A 25,976-nucleotide genomic window follows, 5' to 3' on the forward strand; every position below is an offset into this window, starting at 1 on the left:
ACAACTTGATTCTACATGCTATATTATGTCAACAGAGATTATTTTTGTGACATATTACAACACTTGCATGAGGTAATTGTATGGTGCATTTTTATATTTGCTTTCTATAGGCTTATAAATGTGCTTAAGCTAATCTTATTTGAAGTGCTTTTGTGCAGGCCAAATACTATTCTTCTGGTGATTTTCACAGGAAAGCAAACTGACATTTGAAATCCTCTTCCTCTTTCTCTTAAAGGCTCATTTTTTAGACCCGCCCTCTTCCACCTCCATCCTGTATATCTCAAGACATAATATAACACTGAACTAATGATTGTTGACTCACCCTTGGAATGCACTGCTGTAGCCTGGTGGACAACCACAGGTAAAACTGCCTGGGGTATTTGTGCAGTCATACGAGCATGGACTCCTAAATCCGCTACATTCATTGATATCTAGTTTTAATAAACAAAACAAATTCATCAGATATTACAACTAATTTCAGTGCACATTTGATGAGATACATAAATATCTTAGCTAGCGACTAATCTAGGTTGTAGACTAGGAACAGACAGCAGCAATAGCAATGTGATTCACAACACAACTCTAGAGAAACTGGAACATCAATTTAGATGTGAAGGCAGTCCATGAAATGAAACACTGACAAAATGTCTACAAAAAAGTCTAACCACATTGGAAGCAGCTGTAAACCTGAGTAAGGCTGACCTTGTGATACATGATGTTTGGGCGATTATGAGGATATCATGTCGTGAAGGAAAAGAATTTCATTGTTTTCAGTTTAAAGAGACAAGATGGCATCATTTACACTGTGGTTGATTGCTCACCTTGGCATGACAGGTAATAAGAGTTGAAGTTAAACCCAGCAGAGCAGCCACACCTGAAACTTCCTACTGTATTGTAACAGGTAGCAGATCCACATATACGGTTGTCAACACACTCATTGTCATCTGAGAAAAAAGGAGGAGAAGGTTTCAAATCTATAACTACTTTTGTACATCTTTACAGCAGTTATAACTTGGCAGTATTATAGCTGGACAGTAGGTCCTTATATTATTATTATTATTTCACTTTATTTCGGACTAAATATGTTCATAGAATATACTTATTGGTAAATGTCAAGTTATATAGGAGGACAACCAGTTACATTTGAGTGTGATTTAAAACTGGGCAGATACTGTCCTAACAATTTAAGTAAAGCTGTCTATTCCTCGACAAGTTTTTTTCTATTTCCTGATTTTGATTGGTTATCCGCTTGTGGTCACTATGATCTACTCTGAACGTGCTCCCATAAGTAAACTAATTTTTCCAATCCAGATAAATCAAAGAGTACCATAAATGTGTTTGACAATGAAGGTTTATAGGTGATTGTTTTGATGTCTTGCTAAGCATGGACACTTTGGTCAAACAAACACATCTCAAACAGTTAAGAACTTAAATTTTTAAGGATCTGATCCTGGTTGCTTAATACTATATTTTTTGTCGTGAGAAACTCTCCACTCATCAGCTAGTAATCGGCACATGTTACTGTTACTATCAGCTAAATGCTATTGAAGCAGGATGACATACCAACACACTGGTTCCAGTAGTAATGCTGAAGGAACCCTTGTGGGCAAGTGCAGCGGTAACCTCCAAGAGTGTTCTGGCAGCCATGTTGACAAAGGTGATTTCCAACACATTCATCGACATCTGTTGGGAGATTGTCAGAGAGGAAACAGCCAATAAAAAAAATGACTAATTATGGTATGTTTGGTGCACAGCATGACTATTATTGAAGCTTTTTTTCCAGAATGAGGATTGAATACCCCATGTTCAAACACATTTATGCTCATTTGTGCATTGTCTTCGTCACTAGTTCTTTTAGCTGTTGCCATACTCTATAAGTTTGATCCTTGTGAGAAATAAAGGGAATAGATAGCCATCTAAAACATGTTCAAAGGTACCAAGCATTTTGTGTACAAATTTATGGTCATTATCGTTATACACAGTTGATGCACACACTTCATGAATATCAATACATAAACAGTAGACCTCTAAAGTGTACTCAATAATATATTCATGATAAACTTTTGTCAAATCAGGAAACACATAAAATACCGCAATAAATTCCACAGAAAGTCTATAGATATCAGGGACAAATTTCTACATTAATCATCAACTTCTGTCTATACAGTGAAAAAGAAACAAAATTGGTATTGATGTAAACTCAAGGATCAGATTCTCTCAGGATATAACTTACCATGACAGATAGCGAGATGTGGGTCAAATACGTAACCTCTTTGGCACTCACAATCGATATGTACCTTGGTCATTCTGACATGTTCCAAAAGGACCACACAGTTGAGGATTTTCAGCACACTCATCAATGTCTTTGGATGATGACAAAGAGGCAATTTGTAAGATTCATGCAGAGACTGTTTACATAATGACAACTATTGCAATACAACCCCTTCAATAAATTGTTGAAACTATAACATATCAGTATGGCTGTATGGCTAGTTTGACAATTGCTGATTGAACATCACTGATAGTAACATCATAGCATATAGGACAACTGACATAACTAATGTCCTATACACAAACATTTCTTCCAATGGGCACTACAAAAAATCAAGAATACACATATTACTGACAGTATTTTCGATTTCATGGTAATAAATATAATTGTTGTCATATCAGACATCAAATCCACATAGAGGACAATCAAGTTCTGTGATGGACCAGGATCAAATATACTGAAATGACAAAATGACAAGTTAGTCACAATCTGAATGAATCTTATAAGATAACCTTGGAGACTGATGCGTTACTGCAATTGCAATTTCAGTTTCTTTCAGAACAGGTGAAAAATTAACATAAAAAAACACAATGATCGATTGCCTTTTTAATGAATTGAAAATTGTCAATGAGACCTACAATCAATGTAAAATCTAGTCTCTTTCCTTACCTACACAACCCATGCCATGTTGAGTGAAACCTTCTGGGCATGTGCACTGGAATCCTCCAACAGTGTTCTGGCAAAGGTATTGGCAGTTGTGTGTGTCTGTGGCACATTCATCCAGATCTGTATGAAAACAACCAGGTATATAAAGAACACAGAACACTCTTGCCATATCAAAAGCTTTCCAAAACTAAGAAAACTTGCCTGTTACATTTGCACTAAATACTAAGCAGAAGTTTATCACATGGTAGTATTGGTAAGCATGTATATGGTAATGCTTGTAAGGTAAACCATATAAAAGACTTCTGCTTTCAGAATTTGGTGCAGAGGTCTCACCTCTTCAGTTTTGACATATTCAAAGAAGTTGGAGTACATTAACTATTTTGTTGATGAACGCAAAGCTATGTCCTCTTACTTCCTAATCTGCATTGAAGATGTCCTAAAACATTTTTCACCAAGGTACAAAACTAAGGATTGCAAATAGATAGAGCTGTTATAGATACACATACCTTTACATAGGCCATCTGGACCTTCCACATAACCTTGAGGACAGCCACATGCATAACTGCCTTCCATATTGACGCATTCATAGTCACAGGGAGCAGGAGTCTCCTCACATTCATTCAAATCTGCAGGACATTTTTTACACTCATTTAGAAATGCATTTCACACAAAATAAAGTAACAGAAGTTATCACTATTGAGGGAAACAAAATAAGGTTGTTTCCAGTTGATGGAGTCAGGTGAACAAACAAGTCAGTGATTTCTTCTCTCTCTTAAAGGTATACTGTCACATGTTCCAATTTTGCCACAGTTACCTTGGAAAGAGAAAATCTAACAATCACAAATTTTAAGCGGGTGGCACTTTTTAAAAACAGCTCCCTCAATGGGCATTTTGAATACCAAGGAACGCCCCTTTGACCATATATGGACATATTTAGATTACAGGTGACTGTATACCTTTAAACTACATAGCACATCAGCTTCATATCAGCAACACCCTGACATCATTTGATTACTTCAAATTCAATATTCACAAACTCACTTCAATACTTTTCTTACAAATTTATGAAAGATCCTAAACATCTTGTTTTTTCTGTGGTAAACTTTGTGGAAGGAATCAACATACAATCACCATTATCATTTACCTTCTTTCAACTATTTGTAAGCACAATAATAACAAGTCATCCTTGATGACACAGTCCCCACTTGTTAATGGGTACTTTAATTACAAGTCCTCGGAGAGGATAGAGTCTGTGATAAAAATACTGCGATACAGATGGGGCTCTATAGCCAAGAATGACTCTGAGTTCCATGGTGGTGAAAACATAAAACCTCATTAAATGAGTCAAATAGTAATTACACGCCAGGAAATTGCCAAACATTTTTGCATCCTATCCTAACACTAACAGATTATCACGGGTACCATATTTCATAAAGTTTGATGCAGTGCTTCTGGACATTCACCCAAAAAACAAAAATTCATTATGTAAATGCAAACTAGCAATTAATTTATATGATACTGCTAAGTGTCATTGAATTGTATTTACAACATTATGAAATCAACATCTGTACCAAGTTTCATCAAATTTGACGCAGTATTTGCGGATATATCACTCTAATTAGGAAAGTTCATTACATATGCAATTTCAAATTAATTAACATGACACTGATAATTGTCTTTTTCACTCTTAAAGCAATTTGAGCTTAACATCTGTACGAAGTTTCATGAAATTTGATGCAGTATTTCTTGACATATCAGCCTTATTACGAAAATTCAATAATTGACATGATATTGCTACATGCCGTGAAACAAATGGATGTGCATATGTATGACACAGGTCAATGTCCTTGTACCAACTTTGAATGATACTGGTGGAAATATGTCTGATTTATGTCTCTGTACATGAAAAAATTGTGACAAAATGGCTACCACGCAGCCATATTTGATCTTACCGTCTAAAAAACCAACATGCATATGTATGACATAAGTCAATGTCCATGTACCAACTTTGAATAAAATCAATTAACACTTGCCAGAGTTATGGCTCTTGACATGAAAAAATCCATTACAAAATGGCCACCTGGCATATGGCCATATTGGATCATGTCGTAAAACAAATCATCATACATGTATAATATAAGTCAATGTCCTTGTACCAACTTTGAATAAAATCGCTTGATACATGTCTGAATTATGGTTCCAGACACAAAAAAATCGTAACAAAATGGTCGCCATGCAGCCATATTCAATCCTATCGTAAAACAAATCAATGTCCTTATGCATGACATAGGTCAACTTCCTTGTACCAACTTTGAATAAATCCATTGAGATGTGCCTGAGTTATGGCTAAGGACATGAAAAGATTGTAACAAAATGGCCGCCATGCGGCCATATTAGATCATACCATCAAACAAACTGACGTGCATTTGTATGACATAGGTCAATGTCATTGTACAAACTTTGAATAAAATCGGTTGAGACATGCCTGAGTTATGGCTCAGGACATGAAAAAATTGTAACAAAATGGCTGCGGATCATATCATGAAACAAATTGATGTGCATATGTATAACATAGGTCAATGTCCTTGTACCAACTTTGAATAAAATCAGTTGACATATGCCTGAGTTATGGCTCCGTACACGAAAAAATCGTAACAAAATGGCCGCATGGTGGCCATATTGGATCGTATCACAAAACAAATCAATGTGCTTATGTATGACATAAGTCAATGTCCTTGTACCTACTTTGAAATAAATTGGTTGAGACACGACTGAGTTATAGCTCAGGACATGAAAAAATTGTAACAAAATAGCCGCCATGTGGCCATATTGGATCATATCGTGAAACAAATTGACGTGCATATGTATTACATAGGTCAATGTCCTTGTACCAACTTTGAATAAAATCGGTTTAGATGTGCCTGAGTTATGGCTCCGTACATGAAAAAATCGTAATAAAATGGCCGCACAACGGCCATATTGGATCTTATCACAAAACAAATCGATGTGCATATGTATGACATATGAAGTAATCCTTGTACCAAGTTTGAATGAAATCAGTCAAGGCATTTCTGAGATAACTGCGTGAACGGACGGACGGACGGACGCACTCACGCACGCACGGACATGACCAAACCTATGAGTCCCCGTGTCCGTGGGGACTAAAAACTGACATTGGTATTGGTTTGAATTGATAATATAAAACAATAGAAATTGCACATTCATTGCTACATTTATTTTTTTTAATACACTTTATAGCATATTGTGATATCTTTTTCGATGCCGGTTACTTTACATTAAAAATATCCCTTTGAGTTTAAAATAATTCAGTGTTGGAAATGTTTATGTGGGGAAAAAGTGTTTGTTAGAGTTTGATTGATAGCTTTTATAGGGACATGCTCTGAATGTTTCTACCATGTGTTTTATATATGTAATGTAGTTGCAGGGTCCATTATGCTGACCAAGAAACATCGCTGTTCATGCCACTGCAAGTTTTAGAATATATCATGAAATATAAGTCACAGCAACAACGTCTGTGTCTCCGAAGAGTGTTGACTGATTTCTACACAACCAGGATATGTAATTGGAACTTTCATAAGAGACAATACAACTTGATCATACTCACCAACGCACTTAGTTCCCTCGGTGTCACTAATGTAGCCATTGTTGCACACACATCTGTAAGATCCCAGAATGTTAACACACATGCCATTGATACAGAGATTGGGAACATCTGCACATTCATCAATGTCCTCTCCACCCTTGCACAGTTCTTCAAAGGCAACTATGTGAGATAGGACAATACAGTGTATTGCAGACTTAAAGCATCATTAGCTGTGGCATTGATGGTATCTTAAAGGCATGTGTTGGCACCAGATTGTCTCATCAGAAAATTTACACACCAGATTACAATTTCAATGGAAAGCAAAAGGCTATCACACCTCCATAATCCTTTAACAGACAAGAACAAAAGCAATCCAAGGGATCGCGAACAGAGCCTTTAAAATATGCTTTCTTCTTCTACTTCAAAGATAATCATGTCCCAATGCCTGGAGTTCAACATTTTTAATGCTGTCAGCATCTGTGCCATAAACAATTGTTGATGACAAAATTTCAGTCTAAAAGAGAATTCACATGTCAACAATAACACTGCATATTGTATACAGTGCAGTATTGGTATGGGTAATGCTTTGCATGTATTTTTACAGACGTATTTTTTCAAGGAACAAAAGTGATTACAATTCTTAAAAAGTTACAGCTACATGCCCTTCACCACTATATTCCATAATTCCATAATATTCACAACTATAGAATAGACCGTCAAGTCAGAAAGATGTGGTCAAATATGTCAACAAGTGATGTAAACAAGACAAGCTTCACAACACATTCACTGAAATCTTTTGAAACTTACTTTCATACTACAATACTACAACAACGATTAGCAGTACAACTTCTTCAAACAAACATTACACTCAATCATATCAAGCAACCAAACTTTCAAACAACCCTGTAAATTAATCTTCACACAATTACCAGTCCCACATTTGTTTTGTTTCATAGAAATAATATATCTATATCTATATATGTATATCTATATATATATATATATATATATATATATATATATATATATATATATATATATATATATATATATATATATATATAAAAGGATAAGGATATTTCATTTTCCAATAGAACAGAAAAGAAAGAAAAATACAGACACATTAAGGATTAGTAAATTGGGTAGGGAAAATATATATCTATCTATCTATCTATCTATCTATCTATCTATCTCTCTCTCTATATATATATATATATATTTGAGCCATGGAATGAGAAAAGGCCCTCTTGGCTAAAAAATCACTTTTTGAGTTTTTATCATAATATCATACTATGATACTTAAGTTTTCATTCGATTAAGTTTTTAGGGTCAGGTCAGGCCTAATTTGCATATTTATGCATAATTTGCATATGTAATGAGTCAGTTTGGCTTCAGTCATGTTGATTACAAATACTTATATACAACTAATAATTCAGGCTTTCCTGCAATTATATGTTGTTTTCAATATTGAATACGATGTATTGTATTTCTGTCATACTGCAGGGCTTTCCTTTTCAAAACTAAACTTAATAAATTAAACAAACAATAATTGAAAAGAATGGAACATTGCCAACAACTGCAATATTTTAAAGATAAACTGAGAAACTAAGAAAAATATAACCAAGTCTCTCTAAAAAGGACAGTAGCTTTTTCTTTTGACAGTTTTCCAGTATCTTTGTTCTTTATATCAAACATTGTTTCTCATTCTAATATTTAAAGAATGTTAAAACATTAAAATTTGTCAAGCTGCATTAGGTAAAACACATGACTGTAAGCCAGGACTGAAGTTCATGCTGGCGACAGGATTACACATTGTTTTTGCTTACGCTACAGCATGTCTATGTTTATTTCTTGAAATCTTAACAAGTCATCACATCAAAGACAGTACGACAAACACTGTGAGCTTTAATACTGAAAAATTCATCGACCATTTCATCATTCGTAATGTCTGTCTCTGTAATATTACTGTTGACCATAGTTTCTTCGAGTCCGGGTATTCAATGTCATGGCTTACACTGGCATTTCCGCTGCCAGCAGTACTCATACTGATACTGAATTCGTCTGCACTGTTCAACACAGCCGTCAACACTCATCGATAGAAAGATATTTATGTGCAATGTCCACGAAATAATCCAGGCCAGGCGTTTTGTCCAGAACTAATAACAGAGTCGCATTTTTAGGTGATAATACCTGCCTCTGTTAGACTCATTGGAGAAATACGACGCTCAATGCTGACGACGACAACGTCGACTGTACCACGCTCACACATGTAAACAACGTTCAAAATGGCGGCTAAAGTACAGCGTTGATAACTTACCCTGTTCTAAGAGGTCATATGATTACCCACAAGTCATCTGAGTGGGCAAAATACGGGATAAATTCCATCAGACTCCGCAATGCATGAGTGGAAATTAGCTGTTTTCATGCGGGAACTTTAAACGCGTTTTTCTATTATTATGCAAATTTGCCGAGAGGGCCCTTTTCTCATTCCATGGCCCATTTATCACATGAACTGGCCCGTTTCTCCACCTGTGTGACGTACACCAGCATAGACATAGATAAGAAATCCATATTACCCCTGTTGTACGTCATCAACCGGAACTTTTTCCTGCATGGTACCGTTCATACCTGCACGTCGCGACGGACACAGACTGATTTGTCGTGATCGATGCCGTGCTGTCATGACATTTTTACAAAAATTTGACTTGACAAATCCATACATGGAAACATAGAAGGCATGTCCAACGAAAATTAGAGTCGCTAAAACTATAGCTATTCCAGAGAATTGAATAGGGATACCATCGATCGTTATATTTTAATGGCTCAGTAACGTCGCAGCGAGGCTTCAGTCGAGTTATAAGGCAAGGCTCACTGTGGACGTCGTACCTGGGGATCCCGGTTGGTGATAAACCTGAAACCTACACCTGAACGTAAGTTCACAACTGAATAAATGAGTACAGTATAATCTTCAGGAAAACGACATAGGAGGCAAAAGCATAAAGTCATTCGACTAACAACGATAAGTGTCCTTCATCACACAAAAAGTTCAGTAAATTCTTGCTCATAATCAAACCTGCAGCATAAGGCTGTAGCGAAGACAGCTGTCAAGCTGTAATCTTAACTCTGCAGTGCAGTGCTGTGGAATCCGATGTATTTCAAAAGTTGACTCTAACGACACTCACAACAGAACAGAGTTTCTGTCAAGTAACAAAATTAGGATGTATCTACGGGTGAGATATGTGTGTCACTGCAAATATAAAAGTCCGTCAGAAGAAAAAATTGACGAGAGATCAGGATCCGAGTTGACACTGGCGGAGACCGGTGACGGCAGTGTTGTTGCCACAAACAAACATGCAATTGGCCTAATATGTGTGTCATCGAACTGAATCTTTCGCGCTTGCCAAGGTCGAAAACGTGTGTGATACTTTGAAAAGCCACTGCATCCCTAAGAATGAGAATTACTGTTTCGATCATGTTGTTGCATTTTACTTCATAAATCTATTCGTAAATATTCTAAATCACTATGGCTATCCGTCGCTAGCGAGGTGAAAGCTATGTTTGCCGATGGCCGACTTGCCTTGGCATCGACAGCACGAGACAATGATTGACACGTTCACGTGACTGAGTCCGTATGTCTGATTGGTAAAGATACCATTCCATGTATCACAATTTCGACTTATGGGATTTATGAATGAAAGTATCTCCTGGGTGACGGGCCGCTTTACCCGTTAAATGAAAGTACTCCGCGTAAATAAAACACAAATTGCAACGAAATTCATGCAATTTGTTACAATAATGTTGATCCATCTATGTCAAAAGAAAAATAAGAAGACTGTTCATGTGATAAATATATAATCGCATGGAATTTTTTCTGTTTGACGTCATTGTACACTCATGTTTTTCGCAGAGCCGCACAACTTCTCGCCTTCGGCTTGAAGTTGTACGGCTCCACGAAAAACACTCGTGTACGATGACGTCAAACAGAGAAAAATACCATGAGATTATATATATATATATATATATATATATATATATATATATATATATATATATATATATATATATATATATATATTATAAAACATACATTTATGAGTAAAACTTTCCAATTGTTCAAACTACTGTTAAGTTGAACGGAGACATAACTTGAACATAACTTGAAAAGTCTAACCTGATCCTCTCCTTGGACAAGTATCACAGTCTGGACCCCAAGCCATACCCATTCCGCAGCAACACCTGGCTTTGGTCATTGGTATTGCAAGATTAGGTGTAGTCTGACACATGCCATTGTTGACCGAATAGAAACAAACACCTTCTCGGAAATCTAAAGAAATAATGATATGTGTATATTAAAGTATATTTTGTACAGAGAAGAAAACCACTAGTACAGATGAGGTTGCTTAAACAACATAAGTGTGATTGAAACAAATACCCAACTATAGAACTACCAATGTGTTTTTCTTTGCCAAGGTTTAGGAACATATGAACAAAGTAATTAGAACTACCATGATATTTGAAAGGTTTCCTAATGTGAAAGTGAACAAATACCTTAATGCAAGACAGAAAGTAACCATTTGAATTGTCAAAGGGCATTATGTTCACCAAGATGTTCATTATGAATAAGCAACTTTGCTTTTTTGACTCTTATATAATAGTAAGACCATTACGTTTTCAGTAGTTAACAGATAACAGTTGCCAATCCTTGAATTAATACTTCAGCAACTTGTGGTCAAAATCGTGACTTCAGATGCATTATGTATTCTGGAAACACTAAGTGCCATACCACTGCCAGACCACTGCCAGACCTTAAAACAAAGTACACCTTGTGGATTATATGAAAATGTCATTATTTCACATTTCTGAGTTGAAAGCATGGTTCTTACCTATACATTTCTTGCCTGAGTCATCCACTTCATAGCCTTCATTACATTCACATTGGTAGGATCCATCTAAATTGGCACACTCACCATTCAGACATATACCTGGATCAACTTCACATTCATTGATATCTGGTCAAAATAGTAATGGACAGATTTACTATACTCAAAGTTCATTAAGCAATTGCATGAAAGAGAGACAACAGGTGCTGTTGACAATATGCAGCAGCAATAAAACATAGAGGAATGAAGAATATAAAAGTAACATATTATTTAAAGATACAATTACTATTTATGACAGGCTCACTTACCAACACAGATATCCATGTTTGATTCAAGAGGTTCAAGGCCTTCTGGACAGAGACACATGTAGGAACCAATCAAGTTCTTACAGATGTACGGACAGTCATCTAGGTCTGTTGCACATTCATCCAAGTCTGTATGAAAGAAAAAATATATGTTCATTTTCATGTTGTACAGTGCTACAGGAACTTGCCATCTGTGTGCAAAGATGGTTTATCAGCTCACGGGGTAGGACGTAAAAAAGCACACGGCAGGAGCTATACAGTGTGACTGATATTTAATGAATGATAATGGCTCCTACGTCTTGTTTACCATATATGGATGTGTGTTCATTTGTTGTGACATGGTGATCTAAAGTTTAGGTAAATTGGTCACAATAAACGACTAAGGCTGCGTTCACAAATAACGGTGAGGTGAAGGGGTTGGAGGAATCAAGATTAAAATCTCTTTTTTTTTCAGATCCCCCCTCGATAGCCTCAAAAAATTTTCAAGTTGTCTCCCCTGTCTAAATGATCAATATTTTTCAAGTACATGTACCTTCCAAACTATCATATGGCCGTATATTTATTTGGGATGCACGCAAAGAAAAAATAAACATGTTAGCAGTTCTGCTTACAGATGTTCGACACTACTTTTTATTAGCAGTTTGTAGAGCTATATTCCTACAGCAAGTTCTTAAATTGATTCATTTTCAAATGCATCAGTGACTTTTTGGATTTAGCAGTCTAAGCTGACTTGAGTTAATCCAAATCTGGCCAGGTCAATGGCACCTGCTGAAGAGCACATAAAATGAAAGTCATTAGAGAGTGTGCAAATTGTGAATTCCTGGCTTCATTTTGCCAAATTGTGAAAAACTGAGCACAATGACCAACCAAAAAATATTTTTTTCAAAAGTATGAGAAATGTATGACTTCGATGTTACTAAAAACAAGTCATCGCTGATGACACAGTCCCCGCTCATACATGCACATGCACACTACAATACAATGACTGTGTGCCAAGTTTGAACGAAATCTGTTCAGAGATAGTTGAGTTATGGTTCAAAAACATGAAAAAATTAAAATAACAAAATGGCCACATGGTGGCCATATTGGATTGTATCGCAAAAGAAACTGACGTGCATACATATGCAAGAGTACTTTATCTGTGTACCAACATTGAACAAAATCGGTTCAGGCGGCCATATCGGATCATATCACCAAATAAATTGAGGTGCATATATATGCCATTGTACTTTATCTGTGTACCAACATTGAACGAAATCAATTCAGGGATAGTTGAGTTATGGTTCAAAAACATGAAAAATTCACAACAAAGTGGCTGCCCGATGGCCATAGTGGATCATATCGCAAAATAAATTGACGTGCATATGTATGGCACAGTACTTCATCCTTGCACACAGTTTGAAGAAAATCGGCTCAGGGGTGACAGACAGACGGACAGATGGGACTCAATCTATAAGTCTTTGCCAGACTGCGTCTGCGGGGACTAATCAGCAATACTGGAAGGTTAAAATATTCTATCAAATAAATATTTAAATCTCTGAAATTTTGGGTGTAATAATGGCAAATTTGTTAAAAAAATAAATGTAGTTCCATTTAGTCACATATTTTTTCATTGAAGTTTTAGTCTTTACTATTCAAAGTTTTACTTTTATGTTATTTTACAATGAGAAAGTAAAAATTTAGAAAATCAGGCATGGTGACCCCATCTTTTTCTTTTATATAATATTTGATTATTCTCATATGCCAGAATTGAAAAATCCCCCGATAGCTTTCAAGTCTCCTGGTCTTTCATGTGTTGGTCTGTGGCCTGATCTTGTGTACATGTTTCACTGTCATGAGTGTCATATGACCAAAACTCTTCTTCAACTACAAATGTACATCAGAGTCAACGCTATCTCTGTCACTACTGGTATGCAGTGACAGTGACACTGTATTAGCAGGGCAGTAGCTGTATAAGTTTGATAATTTTGACAATATTTTTGTTCAGTTTACACCACTACGTTCTTGTTCTACTCCCTACAGCATGTTGTATTGTCCAGTATTCAGCTTGCTAACCAAGCATGTATATGTGTACCGTGCATTTGTATCATTGACAAGTGACTTTCAGTCTGGACTCAAGTTCAATTATCACTAAATACATATTTACATATACAGGATATTGTATGTACTGAATATTGTATGTTGCAGCATGTCGTAGGGAGACAGCAAGAAACTATATTTGATATAATGCATAGAAATATTGAAAAAATTGTCAACAGTTGCAGCTTCTGCCCCGTTACTACGCCTCACTCGTTTGTTAGTTTACGAAAATTCATACATGTTTCGATTTTGTCAAGATAAAAGTCATGAAATGTGACAAAATGGTTCTAGATTTTATAATTACATACTTAACCTTGGAATCGGAAAACTTTAAAAAGTAAAAGGGAACCACAAAATTTTCAGGTCCCCCGCCCCTTCAGGCAGAGTGAAATTTTCAAGTCCCCTTTCTACTACCTCAAAAATTTTCAAATCCCCCTTACCATTTTTGTGAACGCAGCCTTAATTTTCTATGTTATGTTATCTAGGTGTTTTACTCATGTGACAATATGACAACATGACAACTAGTAATTCTAGATGTTTGTTCCATTATGAATATGCAATTCACATTATTCTAGAATGATAGCTGGCCCAGTCAAGTGTCCCAAGATATCAGGTTCCTTAAAATGATTAATGGTAAAAAACAATTACTGCCTCTCAAAGGTTTTATTTTAATTCAACAGAAGCATCAGTCTATGATAACGCCATACAAGGAGCTGGCAAATTGAATAAAACATTAATATTCATATCGTGCTGACCAATCAGTGATAGTATATACCAAGCGCAATAAATTCACAGCAGTTACGAACGTCTATATATCCGTACTCAGAAGTCGCTACTATGTACAATGTCAATCAAGTTTCGCATGTATAATGTGACATTAAGTCTTTTTTTATGTTTTTGACTTAGATTATGATAATATAACGCCCAGTAAATGACAAATGTGTAGCACAGCACCCGTGGGCAAGACATGCATCGTCATGCTTGTTCACTGTGGGACAGCAGCAGCGTACTATATGGCATTGCAAAGGCATATAGCAGGATGTTCATGGTTTTGCGGCCGTGGCATGGCTGGCCACTGGTAGAGTAACTACGCTTGAGCTATGATGACTGGACATTGAATGACAGGAACACACAAAAAAACCCAGAAACTCATGAAAACACTGCAGAAAACAGGAGTGATGATGCGATGGTTGGGGGGATCGCAAGCGTAGCGCCAAAGCCTGCAAAGGTGAGCGAGTAACCGTAAGGCAGCTACAGCGATGACCGTCGTAATAATCAGACTGTTGTAAAGGCATCGTCTTGGTGACTTTCAACCCTATAGTTGATCGTTCCCATGGTCGTTTGCGCTAAAACGGTTGGTAGCATATCTTTGAGACCACTTAGAGCCTGAATGCAGAGGTTGATTATCAAAATCAGCGGTGAGCTTCAAGATCGAAGGTCAAAGCATGCATAGAAATACATTGTGCCGTTTTCCACCTGTCAACATAATTGTCAGAAAGACCTTTCTGGAGATATGTGTAAAATTGCAATAGAACCTCCAAAAGCAGTTTACTGATTGGCTAATAAGTTAACTCTCAAATATTTTAGAATTTCCTTTTATGGCGTTATCATAGACTGAGCATGTTAACATTTACTCGCACATGGTGTTTTGGCTGTCTTCAAAAGGACATACATGAGTGTCATGCAAAATATTCATCTTTGGCATTGAATTGGATGAGATGATCAGCACCAGTGCCTACCTCCACAGTGCTTTCCATCCGCTAAAACAGTGTAACCACGAGGGCAGGCACAGGTGTAGGAACCGTCTGTATTCTCACATCGGAATGCACATTCAGATCCAATGAGCGCACACTCATCAATATCTGGAATCAAGAGGAAAGAGCATTAGGGCATGGCAGAAACTAGTCAGTAATTGGCAGAAATTATGAAACTAATGAAAGGGTCAATTCCATTTTCCATTGTGCTATGAACAAGTACAGGTGGTTGTGAAATTTTCAACTATTTGGCACCTCCTATTTTATATAATATCAAGAAAATATTTGATAGCTTTGAACATTGCAGATCATCAAATTGCTTTTATGATGCCACACAATAGACTGCAATCCGAAATACTGTTCACACACGCTTGATCATTGTTACATGTATGTCCAACCCTTTGAACCCTGCTTGGATGAAATGGGCTGTTTTACATCTACATATCATAGATCAGCAGGCACTTAGGATTGAAAGGAATAAGAAATGAGGTAAAGTAAGATACCTTTACAAGTGTTATCCATTCCATTATCATAACCTGCATCACATTCACACTCGTATCCACCATCTACGTTATTGCACACACCATTACCACATGGGTTAGTGCCAGCAGCACATTCATCATCATCTGTTGGGAAAAGAATGATAAGCCTTCACTCTTACATTCTCCTACCATATTGCTAAGTCAAATCATACAACTTGAACTGGATTGCCCAAAAGTTAGATGTCCTTGATGAATCCTTTTGGTCTGATATTAGACTAGAGAGTGCTAAAGTTCACAGTACTTCTACAGTCTATGGTATTTCTAAACATGGCCTTTAGTAGAAGTTTACTAGACATTTGTGGGGAAACTCATGAAAACTAACATTCTATAATTAAGCAATACAGCACACCCAGCGACGGTATACCACAAGATTTTGACCAGTTCACACCATATGCACAAGCGATAGCGAGTCCATATATGAAGTGAACTGGTCAAAATCGAGTGGTATACCGTCGTTGGGTGTGCTTTATTGCTATCATATCACAACAGTATATTGAAGTTCTGGTGTGGAACGTCAAAAATGGATTTTTGCTCAAGCTGAGAGCTCGAGCGTGTGCCAGCCGTGGTATATTGCCAATATACAACAGTTGTTTTCGCGTCTCGACCAATCAGATTGCTGTATTCACGCCATCAATATACTGGTATGATATAATACTCTATATTTCTTTTAGTTATAAAACTAAGAGAAATATAGAGCATTTAGCACCAACAATGATGTTAGCTCTCAGTTAGGTACTCTGTAAACATGGCCTTTAATAGAAGTTGATGAGACATCAGTGCGAAACTCATGAAAGCTAACATTCTATTATAGCTAACAGAGATATAAAACATGTAGTACCAACAATGATGTAAGTTCACAGCTGGGTATTCTATAATCACATGAGTTATCACTTGGCTTGGTCTTCCAGAATCAACAATGACATTAAGAGAAAATAAGACTTTTGATCATGTTAAAGTTAAAATTACAATTTCCTTTTCTTTAACCATTTCCTTCTACATACCAATACAATTTTGTTCAGTGTCATCTAGGACATAGCCCATGGGACATTCACAACGGTAGGAGCCATCTGTATTAATACAGTATCCAGTGCCACAACGGTCAAGAAACAGTTTGCATTCATTAATGTCGTCCATAACATCTGGATCAGTTCCAGGAGCAATGCCAAACCCATCTGGACATAAGGTATTGAATTCGTCTGCAAGAGAAGAACATAATTACTGTACTTGCTATAGGTATACTAATTTTAAGAAAACTGCATGTGACTGCATTCAAAAGGAACAATTCGATGTTTCAATGTGCTCAGGGGCAGACAGTCACAGATACTAACGTACTATATCTTGTCCCTCAACTGCTGTGATTACACTATTTGAAATGTCCTGAATACAGAAAGGGTACATATATTTCTTTCAACAGGAAATTGTATTTTATGGAAGATGTCTGGATGTAACCTTCCAGATACCTGCTAGATAAAATGAAAACAATGGGAACTCACTCTCAGCTGGATCTGGACAGACTTCACATTGGTCGTCGGTGCCCCATGCTTTTCCCTCGCTACAACAACACTGTGCTTTGGTGGACACTCCCACTCTTGGATCTGTACACTGACCCTCTTCAAACGTATCAAAACATGGGTACTTGCGCATATCTGAGGACAGAAAATAAGAGTTGCTGAAATTTTAAATATGCAAAATATCAATGGAAAAAATATTTATCAATCTAACCATTTTAGCATAAATTAAAAAAAGGCAAAAGTTACTAATATCTTTGAAGCAAGGGCACAGTAGATGACCACTCATTCTATACCTTGTCTGCGTCTAACTTTGGAGGAATTGAAACTACATTTTCCATCAACAAATTATCCTGTACAACAGAGTAATTGCTTTCTTATTAATCTATACTGACAAATTTGCAAAAAATGATTAATTCTTGCGGACATGTCACAGTGATCAGATACAGATTCACCAAATTTTTTGCTTGTTATGTCACTGACTCAATGTAAGTAAACTTTTGGCATCATCTTGACATGGACAATTTTATACTTTTCTCATGGAGTGTTTTTTTTAATGTCTTTCTACTCTTTTTTAGATTTTAAGCTTGCTTGCATTTATCAATTGATTTTAATTACACTCTTTTCTCTCTCTGAGTTATTTTGTATTTTCTTCAAATTTTTTATTTGTACGAGTAGTTTTCTGTAATTTACAGACCAATTAGACAAGGTGTAAAGTGTTCACGTTACGCAAAAATTGCGTATTTACGCATTGGAATCGACTTGCTACGCATTTTTTTCACTGTTATGCGTTTTCTATACACAAAGGAAAATAGTAAAATGTTTCCAAAAGCACTCCCCGTGACTGAGCTCTTGTGACAACCAGGGGATATTAGTGCCCGCTTGACATTCAATTTGTTGCAATCTGTCAATCACTCGTTTTGTGTGGAAAGTTTCAGATTCTCTGGGCGTAGTCTGAAAAATCAGCATCGTAGTTCAAAGGCCATGTCATGGCCATGTCAGCTGTGCCTATGAACTACGTTGCTAATTTTCAGGCGAGCGATAGTTTCTGAAACTTATGACACAAAGTGAGTGATTGACAGAAATGTTGCAACAAATTAAATGCCAACCGTGCATGATCATCGCGTCTCGCTGTCCCCAAATTTGATCAAAGCACACATGCAGCATGGCGTCGAAGCAAACAACTCTATTTTCTTTCAACTTTGCTCAATGAGTCCGTGTAAAAAATGATTCAGAGGGTCAATCGAAAGACACTACTGGGCAACCCAACATGGAGAACACGGAGAAGCGCAGTGAAATTGAACCCATGTCGGAATCCACGACGTATTGTCCTGTTGTCGCTGATACAACAACAGGGGATCAGCGCCACAGTGAAGCCGTGAGCCGTGATGATGATGCACCGAAAACCCAAAAACCCCATCCACAACCACATGCAGGTTACGCTTACCAAGAGCAGTGGAAGACTGAATATCCATTGTTACGTTTTGATGTATAAATATAAATGTATAAATTTTGAACACTGCTAGTGCCTGGATTAGCTGCAATAACTCTAACCTTTGGGTTGCCCGATGTGTTTTGACGGTTGCATGAATACCCTTCGCTGTTACATTTCACGATGTTTGAAACACAGCCCAGTTGTTCAAGTTGTTCATTGAACCGTTTTCATTAAAATAATGTTACATTTACATCGTACAATCCGAATTGATAGTGTAGATTAATTGAACAGCCCATCGTGTTTTGTAGTCAGTTTTTTCCATCGATCGAGTGTAAAAGTGAAATTACATATGCAAATACAGCCATTATGCAATTTTAGCAGACCAATGCTTATGCTGTGCACAAGGAGGAAAAAGTTACTGCGAACACTGGTGTAAGTGGTCTTTAAAGCCATTCCTTGGGTAAAAAGGAAGCAGAACCCTAACTTCGTCGGTATACTAATTCTTTTTGACACCAAAAATATGGCTTTTTTATGGTTAATGTTATGATGGCTCATCCCAGGCCTGCTGAATGATTCCAACCTGTGATCGCCATCAATATAATAAACACGAACCACGGTATGATCATGAACGACGTGACCGGTGGAACGAAACTGACCACACTGTTCATCTCATCCACAGTATACTGTGATCCACAGGTTCTCCGAACGTTTCAAGGCAAGAGTCTCAACAGTCTTACAACATTACATTCGAATCTGTTTGCGGCTAAATTTCAAATACTGCTGGGACTGAAACCTAAACGCATTGTTGAGTTGACGTCTTCAAGAGACGCCAGCAGTGTACCCGGTTGGCCTTGGACAGCTCGTTACTGAACACAACGATTTCTGAGTGTAACCGTATCTTTTTGTAATATCGTCTGTTTCGTTATGTAGTATATATATATATATATATATATATATATATATATATATATATATATATATATATATATATATATATATATATATATATATATATATATATATATATATATATATATATATATATATATTGTATTCAAATAAAACTGTCTGGATTAGGATTTCCTGCAAAAGTAGGTTCTTATCTAAGCTGATACTGGCTGCAACAGGATGTCAACATTGATTTGCATTCATTATTCATTGCCACTCCCGGACCCTGGGATCGCGAGCGATGGCTTTCAACAATAAATTATTATTATTATTAAACTAGAATTAAGGGGGACTGGACAAGCATTTTTAGAAGATAAGATTTTTTGAAAAAAAACAAATGCCAAAGAATCACAAAACTTAGTTAATTTCATGTAAACGGCATGCTAATAAAGACCAAAGTTAAATAAGAGAATCATTAGGAATCAACAAAATCAAATCTGAGGTCTGTGGAGATATTTCAACCAAAAGTGATGAAACAAGCTTTAAAATCTGAAGGCTATTGTATGAGTATGGAGATCTTTCGACCAAAAGTGAGGAAACAAGCCCTAAAAACTTGCAAAACAAATCTCATTGTCATATGAATATCAATCCAAGTTAGGTCATTTTACAGGGACTCATGAAAGATGTTATAGTTTCAGAGAAGAAGTGTAAAAGTAAGGATACTACAAAACAGACAATCAGCTTTGCTGTTAAGCTTCACTTTACTTCACTGACAAGCAAAGGGGCAATTTTTGGATTTTAATTATAAATTCAACATCTACTTTTGACAAATGAAGATGATCAAATTGATTATTTTTCAGATAATCAGTGAAACTAATGGAACATGTTGCAGATAGTTCGAGTTCATGAAAAATTGGCTACACTTGCTTGTGCATTCAGAAATGGCTATTGTGAACATGAACCTCTTGAGAGAGAAGACCAAGAAGTCATTGTTCAGCCACTAGGAGTCTTGACTTTACAGCTCCATTAGCTGTAATGGATTTTTTCCAGCACTTTACTTACAGTTCAATGTCCTACACCAAAAATTTTGTCAAAATGCCTGGTAATGGCTGTCAAGTTCTTTTTTTATTGACAAATGAACTACAGTCCAGATTAGAATTCAATTTGTCAACAAGAACATTGCATATTCTACACATACAATTGAGCTGGCAAGAATTATTGCATTTCAACACAATGGAGGAAGAAGAAGCTAGTGTTTTGGTTTTACAGAACAAAAATAATGAAAATGTTATAACAGTAAAAACTTCTTAATTGTACATTTATAAGCTGTCGAATGAGCTGAAAACAAAATGAAAATTGAAAACAGTAACATCAAAGTACACACACGACACATGATGTGCTCTTGTATTTGATAAGACAGATATGGTTTACTTTACCTCGGCAAATCCTCATGTCTTCTGTGAGCATGAAACCGTCTGGGCATGTACAGGTAAAGCTGCCGTCAGTGTTGCTACACTCACCATCAACACACACCCTGTTGTCACCAATACACTCATTAATGTCTGCAAAACATTAAATGTAAATAGGAAATGGTGAGAGAGAAACATATGGCAAAGCTGAAGGAAAACATATCTGTATTTCTATTGGTGCCTCACACCTTCACACAACTTGCAAACATTTTTTATTTCAATTTGAAACATACAGTGAAAATTTTTTCATTTTCCCGTTTTCTTACCACCATAGCAAGTAAGATGTAAATATGTACATTCTATCAAGTGCATTGCCGGAAATACATTTTAAACATCACGTTAACCTGAAGGAGATATTTAATATCTGAAGAAGCATACTAGCTGAAACTGCACCTTGAAAAAGGGTAAGGATACAGAGAAAGACTGCATCTTTTGAAAACTTAAATTACATTTCAGGAAACCTAATTTCCAGGGTAACTTGAAAATCAAAATACCCCATAAATGACTTGACCATATGATCCTATCAACATTCTGAAGACTGCAACGTCGAGCAGTTCTGTGGTGGCGTTTGTCCTCTACAACTTTGTTAAACCTGTAGCACTGCTGCAATTACAGAATACACTATAAACTGTGGGAAACAGAACCTACCTAGGCAGAGGATTTGTGACACGCTCGCTTCATATCCATCTGGACACACACAGATGTAAGAGCCGACATTGTTCTCACAAGAACCTACACCACAGATATCAGGTTCTTCAACACACTCATTGATGTCTGTTGGCAAGAAAATGTGTTAAGAGAGTGGCAATCTTTACACAAAGGGCCAATATGGCATTTACAGCTTATCATTATATAGTAACTGGCAAATGTATTTTCCAAAATGCTCTAGGACTATTCTTTCTTGTGTTTACCATAAGAAAATCAACTGATACAAAAAGTTTCACATATTGACAATCAAACATGTCAAGCATGGATGGTACATTTCGTATATTGTATTAATGCCAGCTGCCTGGGTTGCTGGGTATTTTGGTAGCCTTTCATCAATATAATTTATGACAAAAGTTTTAAAGTGACTAAAGTAGTCAAATTTTTGTGTACAAAAATTATCAACAAAAACAGTAAGAGTATACTCAGGCACAATAAACTTGTGAAAAGAAAAGTAAAATGAATTCAAAAGTGTAAAGAGATATGTGAAGCTCCTTCTGTGACAGTACAGTGCACATGAATATACATTCTGTCACATGCATGTGTAAAAGCTTAACTAAATGTTTGGGAGGTCCACTGTAATGTGATTGTACTGTTTTTTTCAATTGTTTGAATTTGCTAACAATCATTTGCTCTGCTTTTCTTAACCATGCACAAAATATCTAACTTCAAAGTCAACCTTTGAAAAATAACTTGTCATTATAATAATTTTATAATTGTAAAAAAAGTGCTTTTGGACCCATTGCCTCTGACAAATAAAGCTCTTGCATGAATTTCAGTGACTGTGTTACTGTTACCGGTACTCTAACTTCATCTTTCAAAGTAATCAAAACACTTACCAACACATCCATCTCCATCTTCATTTAAGACAAAGCCAGGTAAGCAGACACAGATGAAGCTGCCATCTTCATTAATACAATCACCATTCTCACATATACCTGGTATAGTTTCACACTCATTGACATCTGAAGGAAGAATCAAGTAATTATCACTAGTTACAGGGTTGATCAACACAAATTGTGGCACAGTGCAGCTGCAGGACGGATTTTCAGACTCTCAAAATCTTATGCTACTTTGGTGGCCTACAGAATTGTAGTTTATACCTAAACTAATTTAGGTTAGGAAGTGACAATTTCCCCAAACTACTAGAAGAACCGCCAGGTGCAAAAAAACAACCAAAAAAATGGTTAACCAAGTATTGAAGGGGTACAATACAGGGGAATCAAGCTGTCACTACCTGGCTTATATCAAACAGTCATCGTTGATGACACAGTCCCCACTTGTTAATGGGTATTTTGATTACAGGTCCTCAGAGAGGATAGAGTCCTCTTCATTAGGTCTGTGATAAAAATACTTTTGAACGAATTCGCTTGATACATGTCTGAGTTATGGTTCAGGACATGAAAAATCGTAACAAAATGGTCGCACAGTGGCCATATTGGATCGCATCACAAAACAAATTGATGTGCATAGCTATGACATTGGTCGATGTCCTTGTACCAACTTTGAATAAAATTGGTCGAAACATGCGGATATGCCTGAGAAATGGCTCTGTACATGAAACATTGTAATAAAATGGCCGCCTGGTGGCCATATTGGATCGTATCACAAAACAGATTGACGTGCATATGTATGACATAGGTCAATGTCCTTGTACCAGCTTTGAACAAGTCATCGTTGATGACACAGTCCCCGCTTGTCCATTTTGTTATAATCTTTGGTGTCTAGGTAGCTGTGGTCTAGGTAGCTGTGGAATGACATTGATGCAACGGGTACTACAGGCCTGTGACTTGCATAATAAAGTAATCTGAGGAACGTTCAATAAATGACTCATCTCTGCCGGTAATGACCACTCAAGGAACTTTTGATTACATCACACATAACGATGCCCCTACTGCCTCCAGTGTCATGATGGCACATACTATACACATGGTTTGGTGGAATTTTCAAAATGGTATGGGATCGGGTATGTTGTTGTAATCAGCCATTTCGGATCATATAATGAAACAAATTAATGTGCACAAGAATGCAGCCATAGTATTTTATCTTTGTATCATGTTTGAACAAAATCAGTCCATCGAGGGACAGTGACCTATGTTTATGTTTCAAAGACATAAAAAAATCACACCAAAATTGAAATCAAATGGCTGTCTATTGACCATATGGATCATAGCACAAAATTAGTAGACATGCATATGTATGCCATAGTACTTTATCTTTGTACCAAGTCTCAACAACATTGGTTAAAGAATATTTGCATATGATTAAGCCTCAAAGACATGAAAAAATCCAAAAATGACCATCTGACAGCAATATTGGAAAAAATGACAATCTGGCAGCCATATTGGAACATGTCACGAAGTAAATTGACATGTATATGTGTACCATAGTGCTTGATCTTTGTGCCAAGTTTGGACAAAATGGGTGTAATGACCTATGAATTACGATTAAAAGACATGCAAAATTCCAACAAAATGGCAGTTCTGCAGCCATATTGGATCCTATCGCAAGCTTAATTGATACATGCATATGTATGCCATTGTGCTTTGCCTTTGTGCCAAGTTTGAACCAAATCTGTTCAAGGATGTTTGAGTTATGGTTCAAAGACATGAAAAAATCGCAAAAATATGGCCGCCTGTCAGCCATATTGGATCACATCACGAAGTAAATTGGTGTTCATATGAAGGACATAATATTTTGCTTTTGTGCCAAATTTGAACAGAATCGGTTCAAGGGTGTCTGAGTTATGGTTCAAAGACATGAAAAACACAACAAAATGGCCGCCTCACGCCCATATTGGATTGTATCGCAATATAATTTGACATGCATATGTAGGACATAGTGTTATGCCTTTGTGTCAAGTTTGAACAGAATCGGTTCACGGATCTTTAAGTTATGGTTCAAAGACACGAAAAATCGCAAACAAAATGGCCACCTCATGGCCATATTGGATTGTATCACAAAATAAATTGACATGCATATGTAGATCATAGTGTTATACCTTTGTGGCAAGTTTGAACTGAATCTGTTCAAGGATGTCTGAGTTATGGTCCAAAGACATGAAAAATCGCAACAAAATGGCCGCCACGCGCCCATATTGGAACATATTGCGAAATAATTTGACAGGAATATGAAAGCCATAGTGTTATGCCTTTGTGCCAAGTTTGAGCAGAATGTGCTCAAGGATGTCTGAGTAATGGTCCAAATACATGAAAAATCGCAACAAAATGGCCGCCACGCGCCCATATTGAAACATATCGCAAAATAATTGTACATGGATATGAAAGCCATAATTTTTTGCCTTTGTGCCAAGTTTGAGCAGAATGTGCTCAAGGATGTCTGAGTTATGGTCCAAAGACATGAAAAATCGCAATAAAATTGCCGCCTCGCGCCCATATTGGATCGTATCACAAAATAAATCGACGTGCATCTGTACGTCATAGTGCTGTGCCTTTGTGCCAAGTTTGAACAAAATCAGTTTAGCAGTGTCTGAGAAACTGCTGATGACGGACGGACGGACGGACGACGGACGGACGGACGGACGGACGGACACACGGACGGGACCCAATCTATAAGTCCCCGCCGGACTTCGTCCGCGGGGACTAATAAAAACGGTTGAGATATGCCTGAGTTATGGCTCTGTACATGAAAAAATCGTAATAAAATGGCCGCACAGCGGCCATTTTGGATTGTATCACAAAACAGATTGCCGTGCACAGCTATGACATTTGTCAATAAGCTTGTACCAACTTTGAATAAAATCGGTTGAAACGAGCCTGAGTAATGGCTTTGTACATGAAAAAATCGTAATAAAATGGCCGCCTGGCGGCCATATTGGATCGTATCACAAAACAAATTGGCGTGCATAT

At 36.8% G+C, this 25,976-nt stretch overlaps 1 protein-coding gene across 1 annotated transcript in view; it reads right to left on the bottom strand.

The window, feature by feature from the left end:
- LOC139122217 (fibrillin-2-like) overlaps window positions 1-25,976 on the bottom strand; it is a 120,102-nt gene that overhangs the window by 2,927 nt on the left and 91,199 nt on the right. Inside the window, 18 exon segments of the mRNA XM_070687641.1 lie at window positions 323-431; window positions 822-944; window positions 1,564-1,683; window positions 2,234-2,288; window positions 2,290-2,363; window positions 2,942-3,058; window positions 3,445-3,564; window positions 6,564-6,722; window positions 10,714-10,866; window positions 11,426-11,551; window positions 11,731-11,856; window positions 15,546-15,668; window positions 16,064-16,186; window positions 17,104-17,298; window positions 17,596-17,748; window positions 21,370-21,495; window positions 22,051-22,176; window positions 22,947-23,072. Coding sequence (XP_070543742.1) covers window positions 323-431; window positions 822-944; window positions 1,564-1,683; window positions 2,234-2,288; window positions 2,290-2,363; window positions 2,942-3,058; window positions 3,445-3,564; window positions 6,564-6,722; window positions 10,714-10,866; window positions 11,426-11,551; window positions 11,731-11,856; window positions 15,546-15,668; window positions 16,064-16,186; window positions 17,104-17,298; window positions 17,596-17,748; window positions 21,370-21,495; window positions 22,051-22,176; window positions 22,947-23,072 — 2,254 coding nt within the window.

This window comes from Ptychodera flava, chromosome 21 (assembly GCF_041260155.1).
Source record: "Ptychodera flava strain L36383 chromosome 21, AS_Pfla_20210202, whole genome shotgun sequence".
NCBI lineage: Eukaryota > Metazoa > Hemichordata > Enteropneusta > Ptychoderidae > Ptychodera > Ptychodera flava.